Source organism: Haliotis cracherodii, unplaced genomic scaffold (genome assembly GCF_022045235.1).
Source record: "Haliotis cracherodii isolate W230 unplaced genomic scaffold, xgHalCrac1.p SCAF_2, whole genome shotgun sequence".
Classification (NCBI taxonomy): domain Eukaryota; kingdom Metazoa; phylum Mollusca; class Gastropoda; order Lepetellida; family Haliotidae; genus Haliotis; species Haliotis cracherodii.
Genome location: NW_027266275.1, coordinates 61,839,296 through 61,862,373, shown reverse-complemented (window position 1 = coordinate 61,862,373; position 23,078 = coordinate 61,839,296). Strand labels below are relative to the sequence as shown.

Sequence of the window (23,078 nt, the reverse complement as noted above, 5' to 3'; positions counted from 1 at the left end):
GCATACAAGAGAGAGATTAACATGAGTAGGTTAAATAATGACAACAGAAGGATAATACTGTGACAACATGAGCAGAGCACACATGGTGAGCAAGCCAACAAGACAGGAAGCAAGTTAAACAGGATTAAATATACATAGGTGGGGTGATCGTTGCTTAATGAGTTCATAGTAGTCCTTTAGGATGAAATAGCCTTGGTCTCAGTTGATTGATGGCTTGTGCACTGCTTCTGGTAGTTTTCTTTCAGTGAAGTCATGGAGGTTGGTGAAGAGGATTTGGTCGTTTTCCCAGTATAACGTGGCTATGTCCACTTGTAGTTATCGGAGTTCGTAGATGATGACGGCGATCTTGATTACATCGCTGATCTCCCGGAGGTCCATCAACAGTCCGGTCGGTATGATGCAAACATTCAAGCATCCCAGTCTGAGAGATAGCTTCTTGGGTTTCTGTCTTTGTTGTCTTGTCTGGAGCAAGGCTTACAGTCCGAGGACCAGGCTGGTCAGAGCCCAAAGCCCCACGCACCCACTAAAACGGTTACAGGCCGGCAAAGCCACATTTCGAAAATAGATAGCCCAAATTGATGTGGCTCTCGCGGCAATGGTTAAGGTTTGCGTGATTGTATAATGTGGCTCTCGCGGCTAAGCTGTCAAATCATGCTTTGTGATTCTAACAGGTTACCGTATATAACAAAACAAGTCTTGTTTTCTCATTTATTATTCAACAAGGATAACATATTCATCAAAACTTTACATTGATGAATATGAATAGCATATGAATATCATAATGGATTTAATGTCATTACTGCATTACTGCAATACGTGCATCGATTGCCTTGTACTTCTTTCTTCGTGAAGGTTCTCACCGCTGGTGAGAGAGTCTCAGGACTGCAACCTCTTTGAGTGACTGCTCTCGCTGAAATAGCTTCACTACCTCGTAGATGTTCGGGTGGCACTTCCTGGCAAGTTTCTTTATCTTGTTGTGCCACCCTGCCAGGGGATTGTTGGTACGGTGGCCTTGGTTTTCGAAATGGTTCCAAATCTCTGGCATGAAGGCCCCTCCTTGAACCCAACTGGTTGTCACGTAGTCCATGAAGGCAGTCACTTTAGAGCCAGCAGGAGAGTCAGCAATGGCATCAAGCCACACATCATCCACTTTGTCACGATGTACTAGAGGGAGGGCAGCAGCTCTTCTCACCAGCTTCTTCACCTCCTCATCTTCCTTATCGTCCATCACCAGACCTTCTTTCTACACCCCCCTCCAGATACATTGGGTGAAGTGAAAGAAACACCCTCTAACTAATGTCCCAGGAAATACATCAGTCACGGCATTGTGAGCTGCACGTTCAAAGTCCAACTGAATTGTAAGTGGGGCAAACTCTAGACCTCCTCTACTAGCAAAATCGCATAGGTACTGAAACATGTTGACATAACACTCTTTTGTTCGATTGGACAACAAACAGTAAACTAATGGAAACATATGGCCAAACACCTCAGCATGTAAACAATAAATCTGATCAAACAACTTGGGACAGGCATAAAATATACCATCACAAAATACAATGTCTGCAGTACACAAATGTTCAATGTTCTTGTCTGTAGTGAAGATGAGGATGTCGTCACTAACACGGTGTAGGAACTGGTCGCCTCCCTCAGTCTGGGAGTATTAAATTAGGAGTATAAATAAAATGTGGGACACAGGTATCGATAATCGGATTAATCAATTACCCGCTAGAATAGGTGAAATGCACTCAGCTGAAAATGTGGCTCTACCGGCAATAGACATTTCTGAAATGTGGCTCTCCCGGCTAGACGCCACTAAAACAGGTGGACTGTTGCGGGACAGCACCTTGCTGGAGGCTGTCCAGCTTAAGGCGGTCGGTGGCTGTCCAATGAGATGCGATGATCCCCCCAAACCGTCGGAAGCAACTCTTGGCGCCATGTTCTACGCCAATCAAGCTAGGCTTATCACCTGTAGACCGCTCCTGTTCCGTCGCTATGAGGAGACGCTGGAGTTTCCTCGTCAGGGCGCAGGTCAGGGGTAGCTTCATGTGGAGCTGTTGCCATGCAGAAGGCTCTCTTGCCAGGTTCTACTTCACCAAATCAGAATCAGTCGTTCAACAAGCAGTTTTAGTAGTGCAGATTGAATCAGTTGCAGCTGTGATTGGATGATTTTGTGTAAGATTTTTATGTTTTTTAAATGTACATCCTTCCAGTAATTAAAACTGACCATGTTTTTTTCCATATTTAGTGCTGTCTTTTGTTTAACATGATGACTTATGTTGAATGTTACCAGATATTTTCAAGCAAGTGACATTTGGTGCGGAAATGGTTGGGATGTTTAGCTTATTATTCGGAAAAGGAGCTGGCTAACCTAGTCGGGTTTTTAAAAAATAATTATTGCTGCTCAAAGGTCAGACTGTGCACACGTGTACAGGTAATAGCTGTTGAGTGCATAGTTATTCAAACAAATATAACGTTACTTTAGAAGTCTGTGGGAAAACAGGTGCTTGTGTGAAACGTCGCTGATAGGTCTAAGGGAAAGGTAACAGACAGCACTGCTTGGTATCAGAGGCGTCGCTGCCAGGAGGGTGTTGAAGACAACACCTGGTTGCCTCGGGAACACCGACTCGGGATTTGCAGTGGCGGCTCACTCCCTTAGCCTTTCCCATGAATGGATACAGCCTCTTGGTAACAGGGGTTTGGAATGTGCGCCTCTGCCAGGAGCGCCTGGTTTTTAGGCGCCAGATAACCGCCTTTCTAACCCTTCGGACTTGACTGTCAGAGGCACACACAGTTAGAGCATTACAGGACAGTGGGAGCTTGTCCCCAATCCCACTGCAGGAAACTGGGGCCTCTGTCATGTCTGAATGTCTAGTTAGAGTGCCTTGCTTAGGAGACCGCCGGAGAGCGGAAGGTCCGGGGTTCGATCCCCAGCCGCGTCTTGGTCGGCTCGGAGTCAGTATTCTGTGTCTGAGTGGGGTATTCATGTTAAACTGCGGCATGGTATCTCGGTGAGCTAGCACTATATATCGGCATCAGTCAGTACTAGTCCTTGTTTTAGCCCCTTAATGCCGAGCGCCAGACAGGGCAACAACAAGTTCCATCTTTTAAACGTATTTTGGTATGACGCGGCCGAGGATCGAACCCTGGACTTTCCGATCTCCGGGCGGACGCTCTACCACTAGACCCCGGAGGCGGTCGGCTGTATGTAGATAACTTAACGATATTGTGTTGAGAAGTGCTTGACAGCAATTCAACAAATTAGAACATATATACTAGGTTTTTGACAAAAGTATTTAGGGATGAGGTTTCAATCTAATGTGTAATAATTTGGTCAAATTAGGGTATATTCGCCCTCAAACGTGTTAACGTTATTTTCCTTACACTCTGTTCATACTAGGGCTGGCTATCGATATAGACTATAGATATCGATGATCGTTAACTAAATATCGATCGATTATTGATAAATATCGGAGAAGTAACTTTAAGCAAATATGCAAGAAAGTCCCGAAAGAAATCAACATACTTCACGCCACTGGTGAGCAGTGACACATTTATGCATAGATTACTTTGTGAACATTTGAGATATAACAAAAACAGGTGCTTTACATTACTGACATTAACAAGTCTGTTTTCGTAAATCTAAACTTTATTTCATCACAACAGACTATCTAAGTTATTATAGATTACAACTATTTCATATCGAAAAATCGTAAATATTTCATCTAATCGACGAAAATTCCTATTATCGATCTTTTTCGACAGCTCTAGTTCATTCCTTAGTAAAATAACAATCAAATATCTGTCTCCTGCAACTACTTCTGTTCACCTCTCTAAGGAGGGGGCACGGGTGGCCCAGTCGTCTAAGGCGACGCGATTCGCTGTGCAGAGTTGCATGCGTCCCTTGGACATGCCAGAAACCTATGATTGTGGATTCGAATCCCGGTTCGCACCGATAATGTTTCTAGGTTTGTCAGCACCATACCCGTGCTCGTGGGTGTCACCGAAGTGGTAAACGTCTGAGACCTGCATCACTTCGGGCTTTCCTCCTAAATTAAGCTGACACGCTGTGATATAACTGGAATACTGTGAAAAGCGGCGTTAAACCCAAATCACTCACTCATTCACTCACTTCTTTATGCAATTCTGGAACCACTGTGAAGTAATAAGAGAACAATTACAAGAAAGAACAACTGAAAAGGGAACACAGAACACAGAAATAAACAGTTACTGTTTTTACTGCATTTGGAGCCCATTACACCCGCCAGGACGAGACGCCGCAATTAATGTTATGTTTCATTTGAGACTTTCTCCCAATGCGTAATGTGTGTGTAATCATCAACTGCCAAACTGACGTACATCATTACATTTCAGTCAACTGACTGTGAAAGTAGGTTTTACACGACTATCGGATCAAATTTTACTGGGTCTGCCGAGCCTGTCTATTTTCAAATTATTTATTCTTTCTGTTGACTGTCAACTTTTGCTAGCATTTCTTTAGGTACATCATCTTAGGATGGTGAGACTCAATATGTTGCGCTTACGTTTCATTCTTGAAAAAAATACTAGAAAGGTCAATTCAACGCAACAAATAACTTATTAGTGGTAGGACAGGACATGTATCCTTTTCGTGCTTACCTCCCTTTACATGACGTCACGTGCGCTGATCGCGTTGCAGCCATTTTGGTTGTGAGCACTGCAGACATATAGCGAGAGAACTTTGTAATAATTATCCTGATTTGGGCATTTTCCACACGTTTTTTTTATAAACATGTCTGCTCAAGATCAAATTCGCGCCATGCTGGATGAACTCATGGGAACATCCAGGGATGGTAAGTTGGAAGAAATTAAATAGACTCGCAATATTTTGTGTCCATATTTTATGAGGTCCCCCAGAACGTTGTTGCTGCGTCTTTGTAACTGCATCTTTCGTGAACTATTTTTAATCTCAGCTTGAGAGCTCGTATCTACGATAGGTAGGGTGCCAGGGTAATTGCAATACAGATAACTTATTTCGGAACTAGGTTACTTATCTTTTTCACATTACATACGTGGAATCTGAAACAAGCTACCAAGAGACGACACGTCCATTTTAATGGCGAACATCGTAGAATCGACATTTAGTACAAGAAAGACTCGGTAACCTTGAATGTATTATGAAAACTCTACGCATTCAGGGGACGCATTCCAACAATGCCTCTGAATTCCGGAAAGTTAAATCAGTTCATCAAAGGTAAAATTCGTGCAAAATATGTCGTTGGCAACAATCAAGATATTGCATCTCCAACCTTTACGTTTTGATGACACAATTTGCAGAAAGAAGTGCTGGAACTGGCCAAACATTTTTTTATCAAATCCAATCTTCACATGCTTAACAGCCCATTAGATCATGTTGACTCAGTCATGCTTTTGTCGAAGGCAACAAACTTGCCAAAAAGTTAATTGCCATGTCAAAATGACAGTGAAACTGCATTATCAATGGTTCCATTCATTACTGTGGTAGTTAACTCTATTCCTTGCTACCAAACTAGACTTTTTGAGAAAGACTGCAAACTGAAATAAGCGCACCATACTATGTCGATACTTATAATCTTCATGAATAGAAACAAAAGAAGGTAACAAATTAGATTTTCAGGGTGTAAATCATGAAAACATAGAGGGAAAATCAAATATAAAAACCCATCGATGGTAAACTGCCTGTCCTATTAATGTTCATGACTCATATGCAAATGAAGAGAATATTCCATAAGCTGATATCATAGTGGGACGGTTGGGTAGCCCAGTGGTTAAAGTGTTCGCTCGACACGCCAAAGACCCGGGTTCGACTCCCGACATGGGTTCAATGTGTGAAGCCAATTTCTGGTGACTCCCGCCGTGATAATGCTGGAATATTGCTAAAAGCGGCGTAAAACCATACTCACTCACTCACTCACTGACATCATAGTAAGGCGTTGTGAAACTAATTTGCATTTTCTTACTACTTCTACTACTACTTCACATTTGACAAATGTTTCGCTGCTTGTAGTGATTGAAAATAGATTATTTTGACGTTATCATGATTGTATTGACAAAACTACCTGAGAATGACTATAAACATGATAAAGCCTCTTTGACGTAAATAAACAATACTGAATTCAGTTCAAAGACAGATCTGATATTGATACAAACCTTAACAAATCTTAAAGGTTGTAGCAGATTGGAGTTAACTTGTCACAACCACTGATACTGCTGTTGCACCCAATTCTGTATGGCCCGACATGTTGGACTGTGACTTGCACGTTATATATGTAGGTTTATTTCTTGTGAAGATGAGGGTTTCTTGTACATATTTTTAAATAGCAAACTAATTTGTTAATGTTGAAAAAGTTTATAAAAGTTGTATCTTGGATTTATCCACTATTTGATTTGATGAATGTCTAAATAAATTTGTACATTGTTCTATGCATGTCACATTAACATGATATGCTTGAGAAAATGGATGAGCATAATTTGTTTACTTATTTTGTACTGTTATGTATTGAATGCAAATTGAGCTGCTTGAAAGGAAATTTGCATCATGGTTAAGTCAATAACTTACTGTAAATAGATTGTAACTGTTCGTTGATGAAGGGTTTTACCTATTTCCTAATGTGGAGTGGTGAGGCTAAGATTAATCTTACATGATGGTGTAAGTAGATATCTGGTTTGCAGTATTCCCTTTGCATAAATTAAGATTTATATGTATGCTATGGCTATTTCTCAAGGTTTTTCAGAAATATACTTTTGCACCTGAACTTCCTTTATAGTTTTAGGCATTGATCAGGGCAGAAGAAAAATCTTACTATTTTATTTTATTTGGCACTGAATAAATGATCCAGTCTGAAACTTGATGAACTGTAGGTTTTTGAAGTCACAGCTGAAATAATCTTTTCAGTTCCTTTGGGGGATTGCATCTTGTGAGACTTGTCTAACTATGTGCCATTTGTTGAACATCTTCCCGAGGCAAGGGAGTTAACTGACTATAAAAGTCCAGTTTCCGCCCTTGCCGAACTAGGCTGGTATTATGGAGTTACATTTTGGCTGGACTAACGAGTCTATGCATAGTCCAATCAGAATCGCGCACTGAAATCGAAATCTGGTTCGTAAACTGCCGTGCAGGTTTCAATCGACTGCAGTATTTGCAAAGCATGTGCACCGACAACTAGTTGTCTAGGGATCTGATTGGTCTAAAGGAGAAGCTCAGAAGGGACATAACTCGCAATAGCCACTGGTGGCGCTACGATAGAGCCCAGGAATTCCAGCCTAGTTCGGCAAGGGTGGAAACTGAACTTTTAAAGTCAGTAAACTCTCTTGCCTCGGGAAGATGTTTGTTGAAATGTCTTCCAAATGTTTAAATACATACACACCTACATACATTATGCACTTAATGTTGCCGCAGATGTTTTAATTCTCTGTATAACACACATACTCATCTATTGCCATGATCAGATAACGGTTACTGATGTATAATATAATGGTTGACATTTTATGATCAGACATTATTTCACATGTGTATTCATGTGACAAACTTTTGTAATATAATGAGATTGGAAGAGTAAGAAATGTTATCCATAAGATGTTTTGATATATACATTCTATAGATAATATTTGAATGTTCGATTATACATGATCACATTGTAATTATCATTTTAGATTTGTGTGTTATGTGTTGGACTAAAACATCATTCCTCTGGTTGTGCAAACTGTAATTGATTCTTTCAATCTCCCTATTTTCAAGGGGACATTGTTATGTGGGCTTACCCTGACAATATTGCAAAGAGGTGATTGGCCAAGCCGTGAGTTGACTACCCATTACATGTAATGTTACAGTTATTAGTACATCATGATCAATATGCTTCCTTCTATAATTTGTACCTTTGAGACTATTAGAATAACATGTCATACATTTTACTTGAAAACTTGTACTGCATGCTACCAGTAAAGTTAATTTGATTGTAGTGTTTTTTATATTCATATATTATTGAACCTTAAAGTGCATTCTTATTGCACTTAAAATGGTAAGTGAGTAAAGCACATTTGTGCTACTAAATGCCATCAATATACATTATGTGATATTAAGAAAAGGTTGTTAGATTTTAAGCCACTGAGGTTTATATGTAATGGACAATAAGTGTGCTTTATGTGTGGAAGCTATGACCTGTCTGTCCCCAAGTTGGGAGCGAGCCGCGGACTAGTCTATTTCCAGGTGGGGGTGTGACATGCAGCAAGCCCTTGAATCATAAGTCCACTGTCAGGCTGCATGTAGAAGCAAGAGAATCAATCTGGCTTACGCAGTGTGTATATATCCGCAGTGTGTATTTCCCCACTATGTGAATTTCATCATTTGTATGTACAGAAAATGGACGTGAAAATGGACTCTCCCCTGCAAAAGCTGCAGTATATGATGATACTTTGATCTTATGATTTATTATTTGTACGATTGAAGTAGTTAGTCTCAAATCAGATTGTTGAACAAAAGGACCTTTTTAAGATATGAAAAGTTGATAAAGGTACATGTAACATGATGTATGTAACATGTTTTTGTGGGAAATCAATTCTGAAAGAGGCTGCAGGAAGGACCCTTTTAAAAAATTGATTTGAGGCTCTTGACTTCATTGTTCGAAGCAGATACAACCATTTGATGGTTATGTTTTTTGTCTACATGCTCTACTGTGAGGTGAAAATCAGGCTTTTGTCCTATCACCTTCATCAGGTATTCATCAGTGTTATCTGAATACAGAGAACATTGGTTGTATCTGCTTTTCTTCATATTTCATGTGTATAGGATAACTAGCATGTCTGTATGCTATGGTTAACTCATGGGTTCTTGCCAGATCTGAATCTGGTTGGATATTTTTGTATTCAAACTGACTTGGTGAAATTCAATGATATGCTTGCTTGACTATTTTAGGCAACAATGACAGGTACCGGGTGAAGTTTGATGACCCGCGGGTATGTAAGAGCTTCCTCCTCGCCTGCTGTCCTCATGATATTCTGGCCAGCACGGTAAGTTCACCATGGTAACAAACCCAAACTCTACCTCCTGCAATTCTCGTCTACTTCCTTTTGAAGGTTGGGTACGTAGTAGGACATAGTTAGCTTGCCTCTCTTACAGTGTTTGTCTCATGTAGAGATCTAATAATAATGACTCTTTCCAAATTTTGCAGTGTTTGATGTTAAATGTATTTTTTTATACACAAAAGAAGACATTTACATGTACACTTGGGTCATACTTTATCAAAGATTGAGGGATGGAGTATTCTTTTGAACAAAATGATTCTTGAGTTTGCGATTTTCTCACTTCCCATACGTTAATGCCAGTAAAAGATGTGTATGAAGTTTGATGAAGGTTTTGTTTTGTATAGGTCAGTGGTGAAAGGAGGGCAGTTTTATTGTAGTTCACATTATGACATGTTTTTGCAGAGAATGGATCTGGGCGAGTGCCCCAAGATTCATGACTTGGCTCTCCGTGCTGACTATGAACAGGCTGCCAAGGGAAAGGACTACTACTATGACATCGACGTGAGCATGTTTGATGATTTTATATTTCACTGGACCTGAAAAATCTTTCTTTCTTTTCGGTATTCAGACTTGAAACATTTATGAATAATACGACAAACTGATAAGTCTTGGCTAAATCTATTCAAAAGAGATGGATTGTGGTGGCATTTAACTTGTTTTTAGTTGCTGTAGTGTTAAAATGTATGGTTTTCTAGGCAATGGAGCACCTATCAAGCTTCATCAGCGAGGTGGATCGCAAAACTGAACTGGCCAAACGAAGACTGAAGGATACTCAAGAAGAACTGAGCGAGGAAGCCAATCAAAAGGTATATATGGCATTTTAATGGCACATTTTTTTGGACATGTTTCGGAAACTAATCTAGTTATATTCATCTTGTACCTTATTATTATGTGAAGTTTGGTGAAGAACAGATCATGTTTAAGCATTTTCATATATTCAGTTTGGCATTTTATCTCATCTGCACTGTGACTAAGTGTATTTGCGTTGATTATGTAAGAACATTTTTGAACAGTCATCCATCAAACCATCGCAAAAAAGTTGTGGCATTACACAAAAATATTTGTAAGCATTGTTTTGAATGGTTTATAATCTATAACATGGAAGGTTAGGCCTGATTATGATGCGGTACCCTTTTGCAGGCTGAGATGATCCATCAATTGGGGGAGCAGATTGGAACGAAGCTAGCCCAGGCAGAGAACATAGGCAATGAGGGAAAGGTTGAGGAATCTCTCCAACTCATGGAGGAAGTTGAGGAGCTGAAGAAGAAAAAGAGTCAGGCTGAGGTGAGTGCAACATTGGTAACTAATTTCACTTAATCCCATAAGGGGTGGATTTCATTTCCGGAGCACAACTTAAAAAACGTCCAGTATCTTTCAACAAAACTTGGCAGATGTATCAAACAGGTCCTGAAGTGGTGCCTTTTGCTATTTGGGGATTTGGGGCACTTTTAATTTTCTCTATTTCCATGGAAACAATTTGGACTTAGTCTCAAAAGGGGAGGTGTCGTTTCTGTAGCACAACTTGGAAAACTGTGAAAGACTTTTCATCCAGACCTGGTACATATATTTACCAAGGGCTGAAGTGGTGCATATTGCTATTTAGGAATTTTTCAAAATTTGATTTTTCCTGTATCCATGGAAACAAGTTAGTCTTAGTTGAAACGAAGGTAGGTGTCGTTTCCGGAGCAGAACTAAAAACCTATTCAACATTGATCAAGTAATCAAGGGCTGAAGTGGTGCCTTTTGCTATTTAGGAATTTTAAAAAAAAGGTTTGGCAACATGTTTGACATTGACTCATAGTGGTGTGTTTGTCCAGACCATATCTCTAAAACTCTTTCCTGAAGCTGTGCACATACAAATACCAGGTTGTCAACTGGTGCCTTTTGCTATTTAGGGATATTTGGAATTTATATTTTTACCCCCTGCCCAACGAAGTTGGCGGGGGATATATAGAAACGGGCTCCGTCGGTCCGTCACACTTCATTTCCGGAGCATAACTCAGATACTGTGAGGGTAGGGTTCGTTTCCGGAGCATAACTGATAAACAGTTCAATATGTTTTCATGAAACTTTGCAGGTCTGTCAGGTACATGCTGAACTGGTGCCTTTTGCTATTAAGACATTTTAGAAATTTTTATTTTTTATGTTTCCATGGCATCAAGATGGACTTAGGTTCTGTGAGGGTAGGGTTCATTTCCGGAGCATAACTCATAAACCGTTCAATATTTTTTCATGAAACTTTGCAGGTCTGTCAGGTACGTTCTGAACTGGTGCCTTTTACTATTTAGAAATTTTAGAAATTTATGGTTTTTCATTTTTCGAAGGCAACAAGTTGAACTTTTAGAAATGAATGAATTCTTCTTTTAAATGCCAAAAAATTCAACTTGATACACATTTAACCTGTTAAAGGAATCTTATAAGTCATAATAAAGTTTTTTTGTGTGCCTACATTTTGTTGTTTGAGGTATCTCCTATAGTAGGGGAAACTGCATGCCTTCTACCAAGTTGTCAGTATGTGCCTCAATAATGGTTGAAGGTAACTTTCATTTAATGACTTCATTATCAAATCCATCATCCCTAATTCTGCATTGATTATGACAGAGATGGGTGTGCGATAAGATGGCATACTTCTCTATGAAACTTTTTACAGTTTTCAGCACATGTTAATATATAAAAGACTTTTGTGCTGTAGAGTTTTAACATTCACATTTATTATACTGTCTTGGTATTTTTTTCACTTTATCAGGGGCGGGGGATATAGCCACGTTACATAGTGGCAAACTCTTGTTTCTGTTTCCATGGCAACAAGTTTGATTTTGACTCTGTTCGTGGTGTGTACCTGACATTGAAATACAAAGTTCTGCAACCCCAATTCCATAGTATTGTTTTGATAGCTCAATAGCTATTCTTGTATACAAACAGACATATTAGATAGAAATTCTCTCATCAAGTTGGACTTACAGTAACAGTAATATGTTTTGTTCTTTTGAAATTAGGGGGATTTGTCATCTTCTGATGTCTCTTGTTTTTGTTGCGTAACATGACCATCCCATGTTTCAGATTGAGTTCCGTAACTCGATGCCTGCCTCCAGCTATCAGCAACAGAAACTGAGGGTATGTGAGGTGTGTGGAGCATACCTTGGTATCCATGACAACGATAGACGTCTTGCAGATCATTTTGGTGGAAAACTTCATCTTGGATTTATTACCATCAGAGAGAAACTGGATGAACTCAAGGTTAGTTGATCATACAAACATAATGACTTATTGGCAATACAAATAATATTGAGAAAGACTGAAATTATCCTTTTGCTTTGAGTCAAATTTCCTTAAATTATTTTTGTGTTTATAGCAAATGGTTGCTGACCGCCGGACACAACGTGAGAAGGAGCGGGAAGAAATGAGAAAGAATCGGGAACTACGTGAAGAAGAGGAGAGAAGTCGTCGTCGCCGCACAAGGAGCAGGAGTAGAAGTCGTAGCCGGAGTCGAGAAAAGAGACGCCGCTCCAGGAGTCGCAGCAAGAGGTAATTAAACTGAACAGCATCGTTAATGCAGGATCTTTGTTGCATGTGGTTTCTATATAGCAGGAAATTTGCTGAAGTGATGTTACAATTCAACTCAATCCATGAGGAATGTTTGTTGATATTTCAGTTGTGCAAGCTTCTGTTTAAGTAAGTTATGTTTTGTTTGTAGATCAAGATCAAGGTCTCGTGACAGACGTTCTAAAAAGAGATCAAGGCGATCTCGATCAAGATCACGCTCCAGGAGGTCAAGGTCAAAATCCAGGTAAGGCTTCATTTTCCTTTCAGTAAGAGGCAAAGTTTCTTAGGGGTAGGTAGGGTAAGGGGTGGTTCATGGGATTCTTTTCTGAAAGATTGTGACAGTTTACTGAAGTGATAGATTTGTTCTTCAGAAATTTGATGATGCAGTAACCCTCATGGTTTTGGTCTAACAGAATTTTATCAACATTTTTTAGTCATATATACCAACATGGGTACAATGTGTGAAGCCCAATTCTGGTGTCCCTGGCTGTGGTATTGCTGGAATATTGCTAAAAGCAGCGTAAAACCATACTCACTCAAAGTCATATATACATGAAAAGATACATGAAATGTAATCTACTGATCACAGGCATCAAAATTCATTTGAGCTGTAGCATTTGTTCTCACTTTGTTTTACACATGGCACTGATTGGGACACCAGATGACTGAATATACCTCCAGTGTTCGCACCCTGCTTGTATCATGGTCAGGATAACTCAAATGTTTTCAATAGTCCACATGATGTCAAAGGTTTCACTGTAATTTGTGCTAGGCTGTTTCCAGTTGTAGTTGATGTAATGCTGGTATTTAGGTCCTGTTTTATGTTCTTTTGTTACACGTTCTTATCTATGCATAGGAGACACAGATCAAGATCACGATCTAGACGTTCACGCAGTCGGTCTAGAAGATCCAGATCCAGAAGAAGATCCAGGTCCAGAAGTAAGTCAAGGAGGTCAAGGTCTCGAAGCAGGTCAAGTCGGAAGCACAGACGAAGGTCTCGTTCCAGGTCAAGGTCTAGGAGCAGGTCAAAGAGGAGTAGAAGTGAAGAGAGGAAAAGACGATCAGCATCTGCTTCTGGGGGCAGTGATAATGATGAGTGAGTTTGTTCATGCTGATTAAGGAGACTGTAAAGTCTGGGGTTTGACGCAAAAATATATTTGAACTGTTATGAGCCACAGTTGCTATGTTGGTTATTTACACAGACATTACTGTACAGATCTAAGCTCTTCGCTTTGTGATATGCATTGCCATACTATTTTCAATTTTGCATTAAGTTTTTGTGGTATCTAATTGACATTTTCACACTGACAATTGACTATTAAATTTAGTGATAGTTGAGGTTAGGAAAAGAAAGACACAGTAGAATAATCTGTTTTCAAATCTCTTTATCTTGATTTTTAAACAGATATTAATATGAAAAAAAGTGCATTGAAGTTGAAATGAAACATCACATGTTATTGATGGGATGTTTTAAGTCCTGATATATCAACTAAAAACTATTGTTATATTAAGATACGTTAAGGACAGTTTTTCAAAGTACATATAGAAATATGTTTTAGTTGTTGAAGGTTTGTCATTTTATTATTTATCATAAACTTCTGTTCTTATGACCATTGATGACATGCAAAACATGTAGTAGCAACGTTGAACAGCAACATATCTTTAAAGTATGGCAATTATTTGTATGGGATAATGTGATTTGGATCAGTTTCCATACTTTGAAGGTAGAAACTGAATCTTCAGAGTGCCCATGTTATTGAATGGAAGTTTGCTGTGTCAAGCGATGTCTGTCTCAACTGAAAAACATCCAGTGACAGCATATGGGGCTCAGCGAATAACTGCAGGAAGTTCACAGATGTATATGAAGAATCATGTGTTTTGTGCTTATGTTATTAAGTGGTTGAAATAGATTTCATGATGTAGTGATCTTGTGATTCAGGTGTAGTAAGAAGAAGGAAGATAATGGTTCTGAGGATGAGGCTGACAAGTAGATGTCCAGCATGACTGGACGTCTGGGTGAAGATGCTACATGTCAGCTCGTTCTCAGTGTAAAATGTCAGTCACGAATCTGTCATAATGACCTGCATTTGGGAATACTTGTAAAATGTGTACAAACTGCTTTTATTCATGTAATGTAAATGAACTTTGTATTTTATGATGTGATGTGCAAACTTAGAAAACAGATCGAGGTTTAAAGTTTGTTATTTTGAAATGAATGTAACCTATTTCCTCAACCCAATAAAAAGCTAGTAGTTTGTCAATGCAGAAGCCTCACCCTGACTGCATTGTTTTGTCCACTGCAATATCTCCATTGGTCTGTTTTTAATTTGATGTTACCCGCTCCTGGTGGATTATTTTCAAGCTATTAATGATTTCTGGCAGAGGTAATGAAACAGCATTGCTGTCAGTAGGTATTTTGAGCAAAATATTCTGCTTTGTAAATATGCAATTCTTTTGAAACACACTGTATGCATGAGCTTATTGTCAACTCACTTGTGTCACCAAACCTAACTCTTCAGTTTTAGCAAACTTGTAAGGCCATTATTTATGTTTGGACTATTACATTAATTTTTGATTAATTTGATTTTGTTGACAAAACCTTTTTATCTTTGTTGTATTAGATTGTTTTAAGTAGTTGAACCGCTCCTAGTATATCTGGAAAACCTTCTATCAGAAGCTACCGGTATTGACTAATCTACCTGGCCTAATTGAATTCTTTCGTACTAAGAATACAGAAAGAGCATAAGTCTTAATGTGGTGTGGTGACTTTAAGTTTGCACTTTTGAAATCAAAACATATTGAAGTATGAAATATCCTCAAATTACCATGATGCATCAGATGAAGTTGTAATACAATTTGCTTTTTTTCTAATCTTGGATTGTAATTCAATTGAATATTTGTAATGTATGTCTAGTGCACAATGGTGCAGAGTATCAATTTCTGCCACATTTAAAGGTCTGTTTCAAGCATTTCAGTGTTCTTATTTGTATGAGGCCAGTCTTGGCCTACAAATTAATTTCTATGGCAATATTGCATTATGATAAGTGACTATTTTAAATAAACCAGGTTTAATTCACTTGTTGGCCTTTTGTGTTATTTAATGTTATGTGAACATGATACAGGTAAGATTTTCTATTTGTATGACCCATCACATCAGTGAATTCTTCATGAAATGTACAAGGCTGTGTACAAGGTGTAAGACAATGAGAACAGCTCTTGTTGAAACATTAATAAGGCTGAATGAACTGAGTTGATATATTTTAGGGTCTTCTGAGATTGATAACTGGTGCTATTTGCAGTTTTACAATGTGATCTTGAAGTAAAAACTATTGCTTACAAGTCAGTCGAAATGCTTTGAAGCTAGGGAGAGGACTGCAAAATTAGCCCCCTCCTTATTAACCCTGTGGGAATCTGGGTTAGAAATTGGTCCACACAGACGCACATCACAACATGGTGATCCTTAAAGTCCTATATATATATATGAGACTATTGTGCAGAACAATATGTGCATTAGGTTTAAGATGACATTCACACTATTGGTATGTTGTATATGATCTGCTTCCAACCTGTCAGAATTCCAGGTGAGAGTAGGACCTAACCTGGTCAGAAGAGGAGACAAGATGGATCAGGTGGTTTAGTTGACAGTTGTCATTGTATCAAGATAGCATGGATTGTCTGGTTTAGACTTTGATATTTACAGGTCACCTTCATAGAGCCGGAATATTGCTGTGTTGAATGGCCTACATGCCAAATAGGAGTGAGTGAGTGAATGACTTATGTCGTAGTCAGCAGTATTCTAACAACACAATGGCGTGGTAACCATATGTATCGGCAAAGCACACAAAGGATTTATAAGCATTGAACAAGGATTCATGTTGTCAGACACTCTTGTGCCCTGGACTTTGAACTAATATGGGATATCTGGGTTTGAATCAACTGGTTTAATTGCAAGTTCATTTTCAATGTAGATTTTCAAAAGGTACACTGTTGACCGACTGCCTTTGGAATGATAGCCACCTTAACTGTCCCACCTTGTGGGGGCATTTAAGCAAGCTGTATGCACACCTAAGGGGTCACTTCTAGAAACTCCTTTAATGAGGACAAAGTTAATGCGTCTTCACTGCTATTAATTTTGAATGAAAGTTCTACCAATTTGAAAGTCTGTCTTTGCAATGATTTAAACTGAAATGCCTAAGCAGACATACTATCCCAGAAAATCACAGATAGGAAATCATTGACATGCACCAAAATGGCATGTTATGTCGGGTTATTGCCACCATGTTGAACATTAATCATTAGAAAACACATTGATTGGACACATGAGAGATCGGGACATCAACAGTTCAGGGGACATTAAACAGCCAAAGATACCAAGATACCATATTGGACGGTTGGTTTTGTTGTGCCTCATTTTGATAACCATGCATGTCAAATGTCTTCATAGAAGACAATACCTTACCATCTCTAGGACAACGCCATTGTGACTGCCTTGGTCTTCTCCAAGAATAGACGTTAGGGCTGGGACGAGTCCAAATTTACTACCCAGGTACCTACCCCTCTATTGCCCAACCCTACCCGGGTACCCACTGAAGGTCTCAAGAGATACAAAATGTCCGATTGTGTTTTTGTTTTTACCACAGCACCTGCAAAACGTATTTAGATACATGTATTAAACGATCTGGTCATACATACACTGAAGGAATGGGTGCATAGTCAGAAAGAAAAGCGAACATAAGTGACTTGTAGTGTAACCATAGAGTTCAAAATAATATTTTTCAATAAACTATATATGTCACATGACTAACCTCGGGTCCAGGTAGTCCTGTGGGTACCAGGGTCCAACTCAGTACCCACCCGACCCAGGTACCTGAGTTACCCGTTCCAGATCTAATAGAAGTAAATCCAATCGAGCATCTATGGGATCAGGTGAGACGTAGGGTTAGAGTCAGGGACTCCCAGTACAGAATCTCCACGTATTGCCCCAGGCATTGCATCTGGAATGGCAACTCATCCCTTAGTTGAGGATCCGGTGTCTTGATCCGTGTACAGGATGGCTACACCAGATATGGACTTACACTGTTGATAATATAACTAACATGGGTACAATGTTATGGTTGATCTGTCCATCTCATTCAAGACTGTTACAATACTTGCGCTGCCTCTGTTTATACATCCCCAATGTACTACACTCCTTGTAGTCGCATGAAGTTGCTTTTGTGCTTTGCAAATGCTCATTTATCCTATTATCAATAAAATTAACATCTCATTTAACAATAAGTAACACTTTTGATTGCTTTTGTTTCGCCTTATTGCGTCTCCTTATCCATCTCTTTTCTGATTATCGAATATTATTTCAACATTATCCCCATCCTTCTGCCAACTATGATGGGGTGCCTGGATCCCACTGGTGTAGGCTTCCTTATGGTGTATAAACCCCTCCACAGCTGAAATTACATCATTTGCATAAAGTTTGCCAGACAATGCTTTCATCAAGTTTAGGAAGATGTGATAATCTGACTGCAAAATCTGGTGATTACGGCAGATGTTCAAGGAGTTCTAAGCCACATTGCAGCCATTGTGACCACAGATCTGTGCACATGTGCACTGTTTAGGTGGTGTGACACATCTTAAGATAGTTTTCCACGTTTAGCCTTGATATTTTCATGCAGTTGTCTAAGCAGATAAGTATAATATTGGCCATTAATGGTCAGACTCTTCAGGAGGTAGTCCACTAGATAGATTCTATTGGAATCCAAGAAAACCAAAGCTGCCACCTTGGCAGAATAGTGAGTGAGTGAGTTGGGTTTAATGCCGCTATCAACAGTATTCCAGTTATATCACAGTGTGTCAGCTTAATGTGATGCAGGTCTCGGACGTTTACCACTTCGGTGAAACCCACGAGCACAGGTATGGTGCTGTCAAACCTAGAAACATAATTGCGGCGAACTGGGATTCGAACCCACAATCATAGGTTTCTGACGTGCCCAAGGGACGCAACTCTGCACAGCGAATCGCTGCGCCTTTTACGACTGGGCCACCCGTGCCCCCTGGCAGAATAGAACAAAGCTAATGGAACAGACTTTGCCTGCTACATGGGAGACATCAGATCTTTACACTGCTTTATCTGTTTTGTCTCTGGCTGATTGTGGCGAATCCAAGACTCAGTCATAGTTACAAATTGCTCAACAATATCAGCTGGGTCTGCTTCAAAACGACAAAGTTCTGATGAAAGATGATGAACCAGGAGCATTTCTGGTCAAGATTCAGAAGCCTTGGATTGGAACCTACAGTTCTTAAAGCTCTGTCATGCCCAGTTCATTTTACAGAATGTTCTCAACTCTAACAGCGGTAAAGGAAGGAGTATCATCACCTAAAATTAACACCACGTCCGCATGGATGGATGTTGGAGTTAACCCTTTCTGTTGGAGATAGTTGACAGCTTGATAGCCATTTTTTTCCAATTTCATGAACAGAGAATAGCTAGCAACTTTGATGCCTGCAGAAATATGGTGCCAGGTTGGATATATGGTTCAAATGCTACCTGTAAGCTTAGAAAGTATTGTACTTAATGCGTGAGTGAGTTTAATTGAAGTCACATTGGCAATATTTCAGCCATAATGTGACTTGAACAAGTTATACAATATTCATTAAAACTGTCGACAGAGACTTAAAACTAGTTGTAAAACATTAAAAATATCTAATTATTGGGGTATGACACGATATAAAAATGGGGCTACAGATTGCCAGCAACAAGGTTAAATTCACCATACTAGGGACCAAGGGGACCTAATGCCACCTATGCTACATGCATGGTTCCCTAGCAGGATTTACACCTTTCCCAAGTTACTGGAGATGTTGCACGTTTTACCCAGAGGTTAAAACAAACAAATATTCTATGACTAAAAAACTGGTAGATATCAATATACTTTGAAAGAGGTGGTTTTACACACCCTCTCAGGGGGACAATAATTTTACGCTACTTAATGCATGCAATTAGAAAAGGGTGTATGATACATCCTTCATATTAGGCTCAGAACGATTCAGCCAGCCTAACCCCACCCCCGTACATTTTATGAAAATAATACCATCATTCAGAGATGTATATCGAATAGTTTTATTAAATTACATCAATGAATGTAATCTGTATTTACAAACAACACTATCTCAGCTCATGGTTGTGTCTCCATGTTCTATACTTTGAAAAGTCTCGGACACACACTAATATGATCCGTGTTATTCATGACCATCATAAAATTTGGACATGAAGTCTGTTGGCCTAGGTTCCTCAGTGTCCCTGAAGTATTTCATAACATGAGTCCGCTGCCTCCATACTTCTGTAGTTTCAACTAGATCCATTTGCCCCTACAAAAGAAGCATTATATTAAGTAACTGTGTGGTAGTCACTTTCTTATAGACACATTAAGACATGAATGAATAGCTGAACAATGTGGATTTTCTTTAAGTCTTTAATTAAGTTTCTCAGGTGACAGTCAATGTTTCAGACCTTAAGACAAGTGCTCAGTGAAGATATGTGAAAAATGTAAAGACATCATACCATGAAATATGTTTACACAAACCTTTGATCCAGATAGTAAATAGGCCAAGTACTCCTGCATTAGGCGACAATGCTTGTCGTAAAAGGCGACTAACGGGATCGGGTGGTCAGGCTCGCTGACTTGGTTGATGCATGTCATCGATCCCAATTGCGTGGTTTGATGCTCATGATATTAATCACTGGATTGTCTGGTCCAGACTCGATTATTTACAGACCGTCGTCATATAGCTGGAATATTGCTGAGTGCAACGTTAAACAACAAACCAACCAACCAACCAACTCATGCATCTACATGACTAGTGCACTACTGCAAAAGAACCGATGGACTTCACGAATGACGGAACTTATTACTGTTATGTAGTACAGTCATCAGTATCAGGGGCCAGGCAGACCAGTTGTTGATAACTTGAGCAACAATCTATGGTCACATATCACCCAATCCTTATTTAAGTCATGTCTTGCCATAAGCAGGAGTTACTGTGGACCTATTCTACCACATAATTGGAACGGATCAATGTTGCATAAGCAATGTTACTGCTCACAGGTAAAACTATGTGCGCAAAGAACAACTCACTTTGATGACAAGCATATCAATTACTCTGACATCATTGACATGTCTATTCCTGAGAAATTCTTCCTTCAGCTTTTCCCTCCCTTGAGCCACACTCACTGGGATGTCAAACTGTTTCACTGAAAGAACAAAAACATGATATTAAATGATGAAGAAACAACTTAGGTTAAGATATGCGCCGCAATATCAAATACACCAAAATTGTTGAAATCTTACAATAAATTATGCGTAGAGATAAATTTATTTGTTGGCAATGTGAAACAATACCCTGTAACTTCTTTCGGGAAAATCCAATCATCGAGAAATAAGTTCCTGGAACTATTCAATTATAATGCTTCAGATTAGAGATAAATTTATTTGTTGGCAATGTGAAACAATACCCTGTAACTTCTTTCGGGAAAATCCAATCATCGAGAAATAAGTTCCTGGAACTATTCAATTATAATGCTTCAGATTAGAGATAAATTTATTTGTTGGCAATGTGAAACAATACCCTGTAACTTCTTTCGGGAAAATCCAATCATCGAGAAATAAGTTCCTGGAACTATTCAATCATAATGCTTCGTTCTGTTATATTTGACTATATTTGACTCTCTGGTGAAATTTCACAACTATTGTCATTCGAACCAAACTGCTCTCTTACCATGCTTACTTGTGGAATATCAAGTGGGTGGATACATCACAACAGTACATAGTAGTAGGGTTCACTTTCTATGAAAATCAGGGGCAATAACCTGTGACTAAACGTTAGTCCAGGTGTGTATGTGCTGGAGCTTTACTGCTTTACACATATCTCAAAACAGCAGATAGTTTAACTTTCTCAGTGTGATTTCAGACAATTAATTGGTTGCAACATTTAGGCATGTTTAAAGTGTGTGTCGATGTAAATCAGCTCAGCATCATTTGTCAAGAAATTGGTCATGGACATGTTATCGACAGACAGTCAACTTCAGCTATGATACCATCAATCTGTAACCATTTGGAACCTTGTAATAGCAATCTGGCAATACTGTATCTACCCTTTCATCCATAATAACATTGTTTCCAACATCAACATGGTCAAAGGAATCCCATATGCACCAGTGAAAAAACTGCCATTTCCGATTATCTCCTTTGCATCCTTATGTCATAAGGTATGAAAAACATGTTTCATGGCAAAAGCTTATGTCATGGGAAAATGCTTTAGTAAAAGATAAATACTACATTACTAGGTCCAGTCCATACATATTTTGACTCATTTGACCTTCCTCGTAGTTATCTCCCTTGAATCAGTTTGCTACTTCAAGGCAATGGCAATAGCTACCTTCTTTAACTGGTATGTCCATATGTAGTGAATATTCGAGTAGTGACCTGTATTGAAAGTCAGACTAGTTCTTAGCAACGTGTCATTCAATAATGAACAGGCGCAGGAACACAGATATTGTTTTGGTCTTGAAGACGATGGATGAAGAACTAAATCATGACATCGTATATCAAGAGGCCAGGTGCCACTACTTACTAATGGCCGGGACTTGTCTGTACCATGCTTTGTACAGGTTTAGCACTCTCCTCTTAGCTTCTGTACGATCTGTTGATAATATAGGCTTCACTTGTTTCACCCCCTGCTGAACTGCCCGGGCCGCCATTTTGTAGGGGAGAGGCGAAAGTGTAACTGGGATCCGAAATGGGAATATACCATGACAAGCTAAAACGAAATATGATAATATATATTGGCTTCTCAAATTTATCACTATGTACCACTTGTGATGCTGTTAGAATTAAATTTTTACCAATGAGATGTATCACTAATGTCAATATGCAAACATTTAGAAATATGATTGCCGCTAACGATCATGAGTATGAAATGATAATGCTTGTTTATTGCAAGTCAAAATAGTGTAAACGAAAATCGCAAAATTACCAAGCAAGTGACTCATCAAAATTTCGTCAACATTATCGATGCTACCCACAAAGATACCTACATTTCCTTATTATTTCCAAAACTGTATTTCATTTTGTCGATAGATGTGACCATACGCCCTTATACTATCAATAAATGTGACAAATGCGCTTACGACATTACGCAGCACAGGTCGCGAACTAGTCTAGGTTTCTGCTATATCATCCGGGTACTCTCGGGAAAAAGCAATAACAAAGGCAAGAACCAGTCCCGGTGAATTGCTTTAGATCAGTGCCCCTTTAAGAAAGATTTTTAAGAAAGTATTTGCTAAAATGTTATAATATGGTGAATATTTCCACTACCATACTTGTAAATTGTTATTTGTATAGGGGCCTGTGGCCTTCATATTGAATAAAGTATTGACTGATAAATTAATCCATTTAAAAAATAAACAACTCTAAAGAAATACCAGCAGTTAACTAATTCCTGTCCAC

General features: G+C 39.0%; 2 protein-coding genes across 5 annotated transcripts; one reads left to right on the top strand and one right to left on the bottom strand.

Moving 5' to 3' along the window:
• Positions 1–4,666: 4,666 nt before the first annotated feature.
• Positions 4,667–15,655, top strand: LOC139468324 (putative RNA-binding protein Luc7-like 1). 4 transcript variants are annotated; one of them, XM_071250213.1, is made up of 11 exons: positions 4,667–4,829; positions 7,754–7,811; positions 8,927–9,021; positions 9,439–9,537; positions 9,732–9,842; positions 10,177–10,320; positions 12,097–12,273; positions 12,389–12,561; positions 12,731–12,823; positions 13,436–13,675; positions 14,519–15,655. In XM_071250213.1, exons 1-11 carry the CDS (start codon positions 4,803–4,805, stop codon positions 14,568–14,570), a joined length of 1,269 nt encoding a protein of 422 aa, XP_071106314.1. In that variant the 5' UTR covers positions 4,667–4,802; the 3' UTR covers positions 14,571–15,655. The 4 variants fall into 4 exon arrangements, with proteins under 4 accessions (XP_071106314.1, XP_071106315.1, XP_071106317.1 ...); XM_071250216.1 differs by having other exon boundaries at positions 4,790–4,829; positions 7,754–7,833; XM_071250215.1 differs by having other exon boundaries at positions 4,790–4,829; positions 7,754–8,309.
• Positions 15,656–19,688: 4,033 nt separating this feature from the next.
• Positions 19,689–22,340, bottom strand: LOC139469380 (NADH dehydrogenase [ubiquinone] 1 alpha subcomplex subunit 6-like). The gene is made up of 3 exons (XM_071251539.1): positions 22,204–22,340; positions 20,709–20,824; positions 19,689–19,941 (listed from the first exon to the last, which is right to left on the bottom strand). The coding sequence occupies exons 1-3, from the start codon at positions 22,328–22,330 to the stop codon at positions 19,813–19,815; spliced, it is 372 nt and encodes a 123-aa protein (XP_071107640.1). The 5' UTR covers positions 22,331–22,340; the 3' UTR covers positions 19,689–19,812.
• Positions 22,341–23,078: the final 738 nt, after the last annotated feature.

Bases quoted from the DNA above. Each gene is read 5' to 3' on its own strand.
- LOC139468324 (XM_071250213.1), top strand. From the start codon at position 4,803: ATGAACTCATGGGAACATCCAGGGATG. The intron at 10,321-12,096 runs GTGAGTGCAACA...CCCATGTTTCAG, and splicing joins AGAAAAAGAGTCAGGCTGAG to ATTGAGTTCCGTAACTCGAT. The intron at 12,562-12,730 runs GTAATTAAACTG...TTTTGTTTGTAG, and splicing joins TCCAGGAGTCGCAGCAAGAG to ATCAAGATCAAGGTCTCGTG.
- LOC139469380 (XM_071251539.1), bottom strand. From the start codon at position 22,330: ATGGCGGCCCGGGCAGTTCAGCAGGGGGTGAAACAAGTGAAGCCTATA. The intron at 20,825-22,203 runs GTAAGTAGTGGC...TTGTTCTTTCAG, and splicing joins CAGACAAGTCCCGGCCATTA to TGAAACAGTTTGACATCCCA. The intron at 19,942-20,708 runs GTGAGTTGTTCT...CTTCTTTTGTAG, and splicing joins TTGATATGCTTGTCATCAAA to GGGCAAATGGATCTAGTTGA.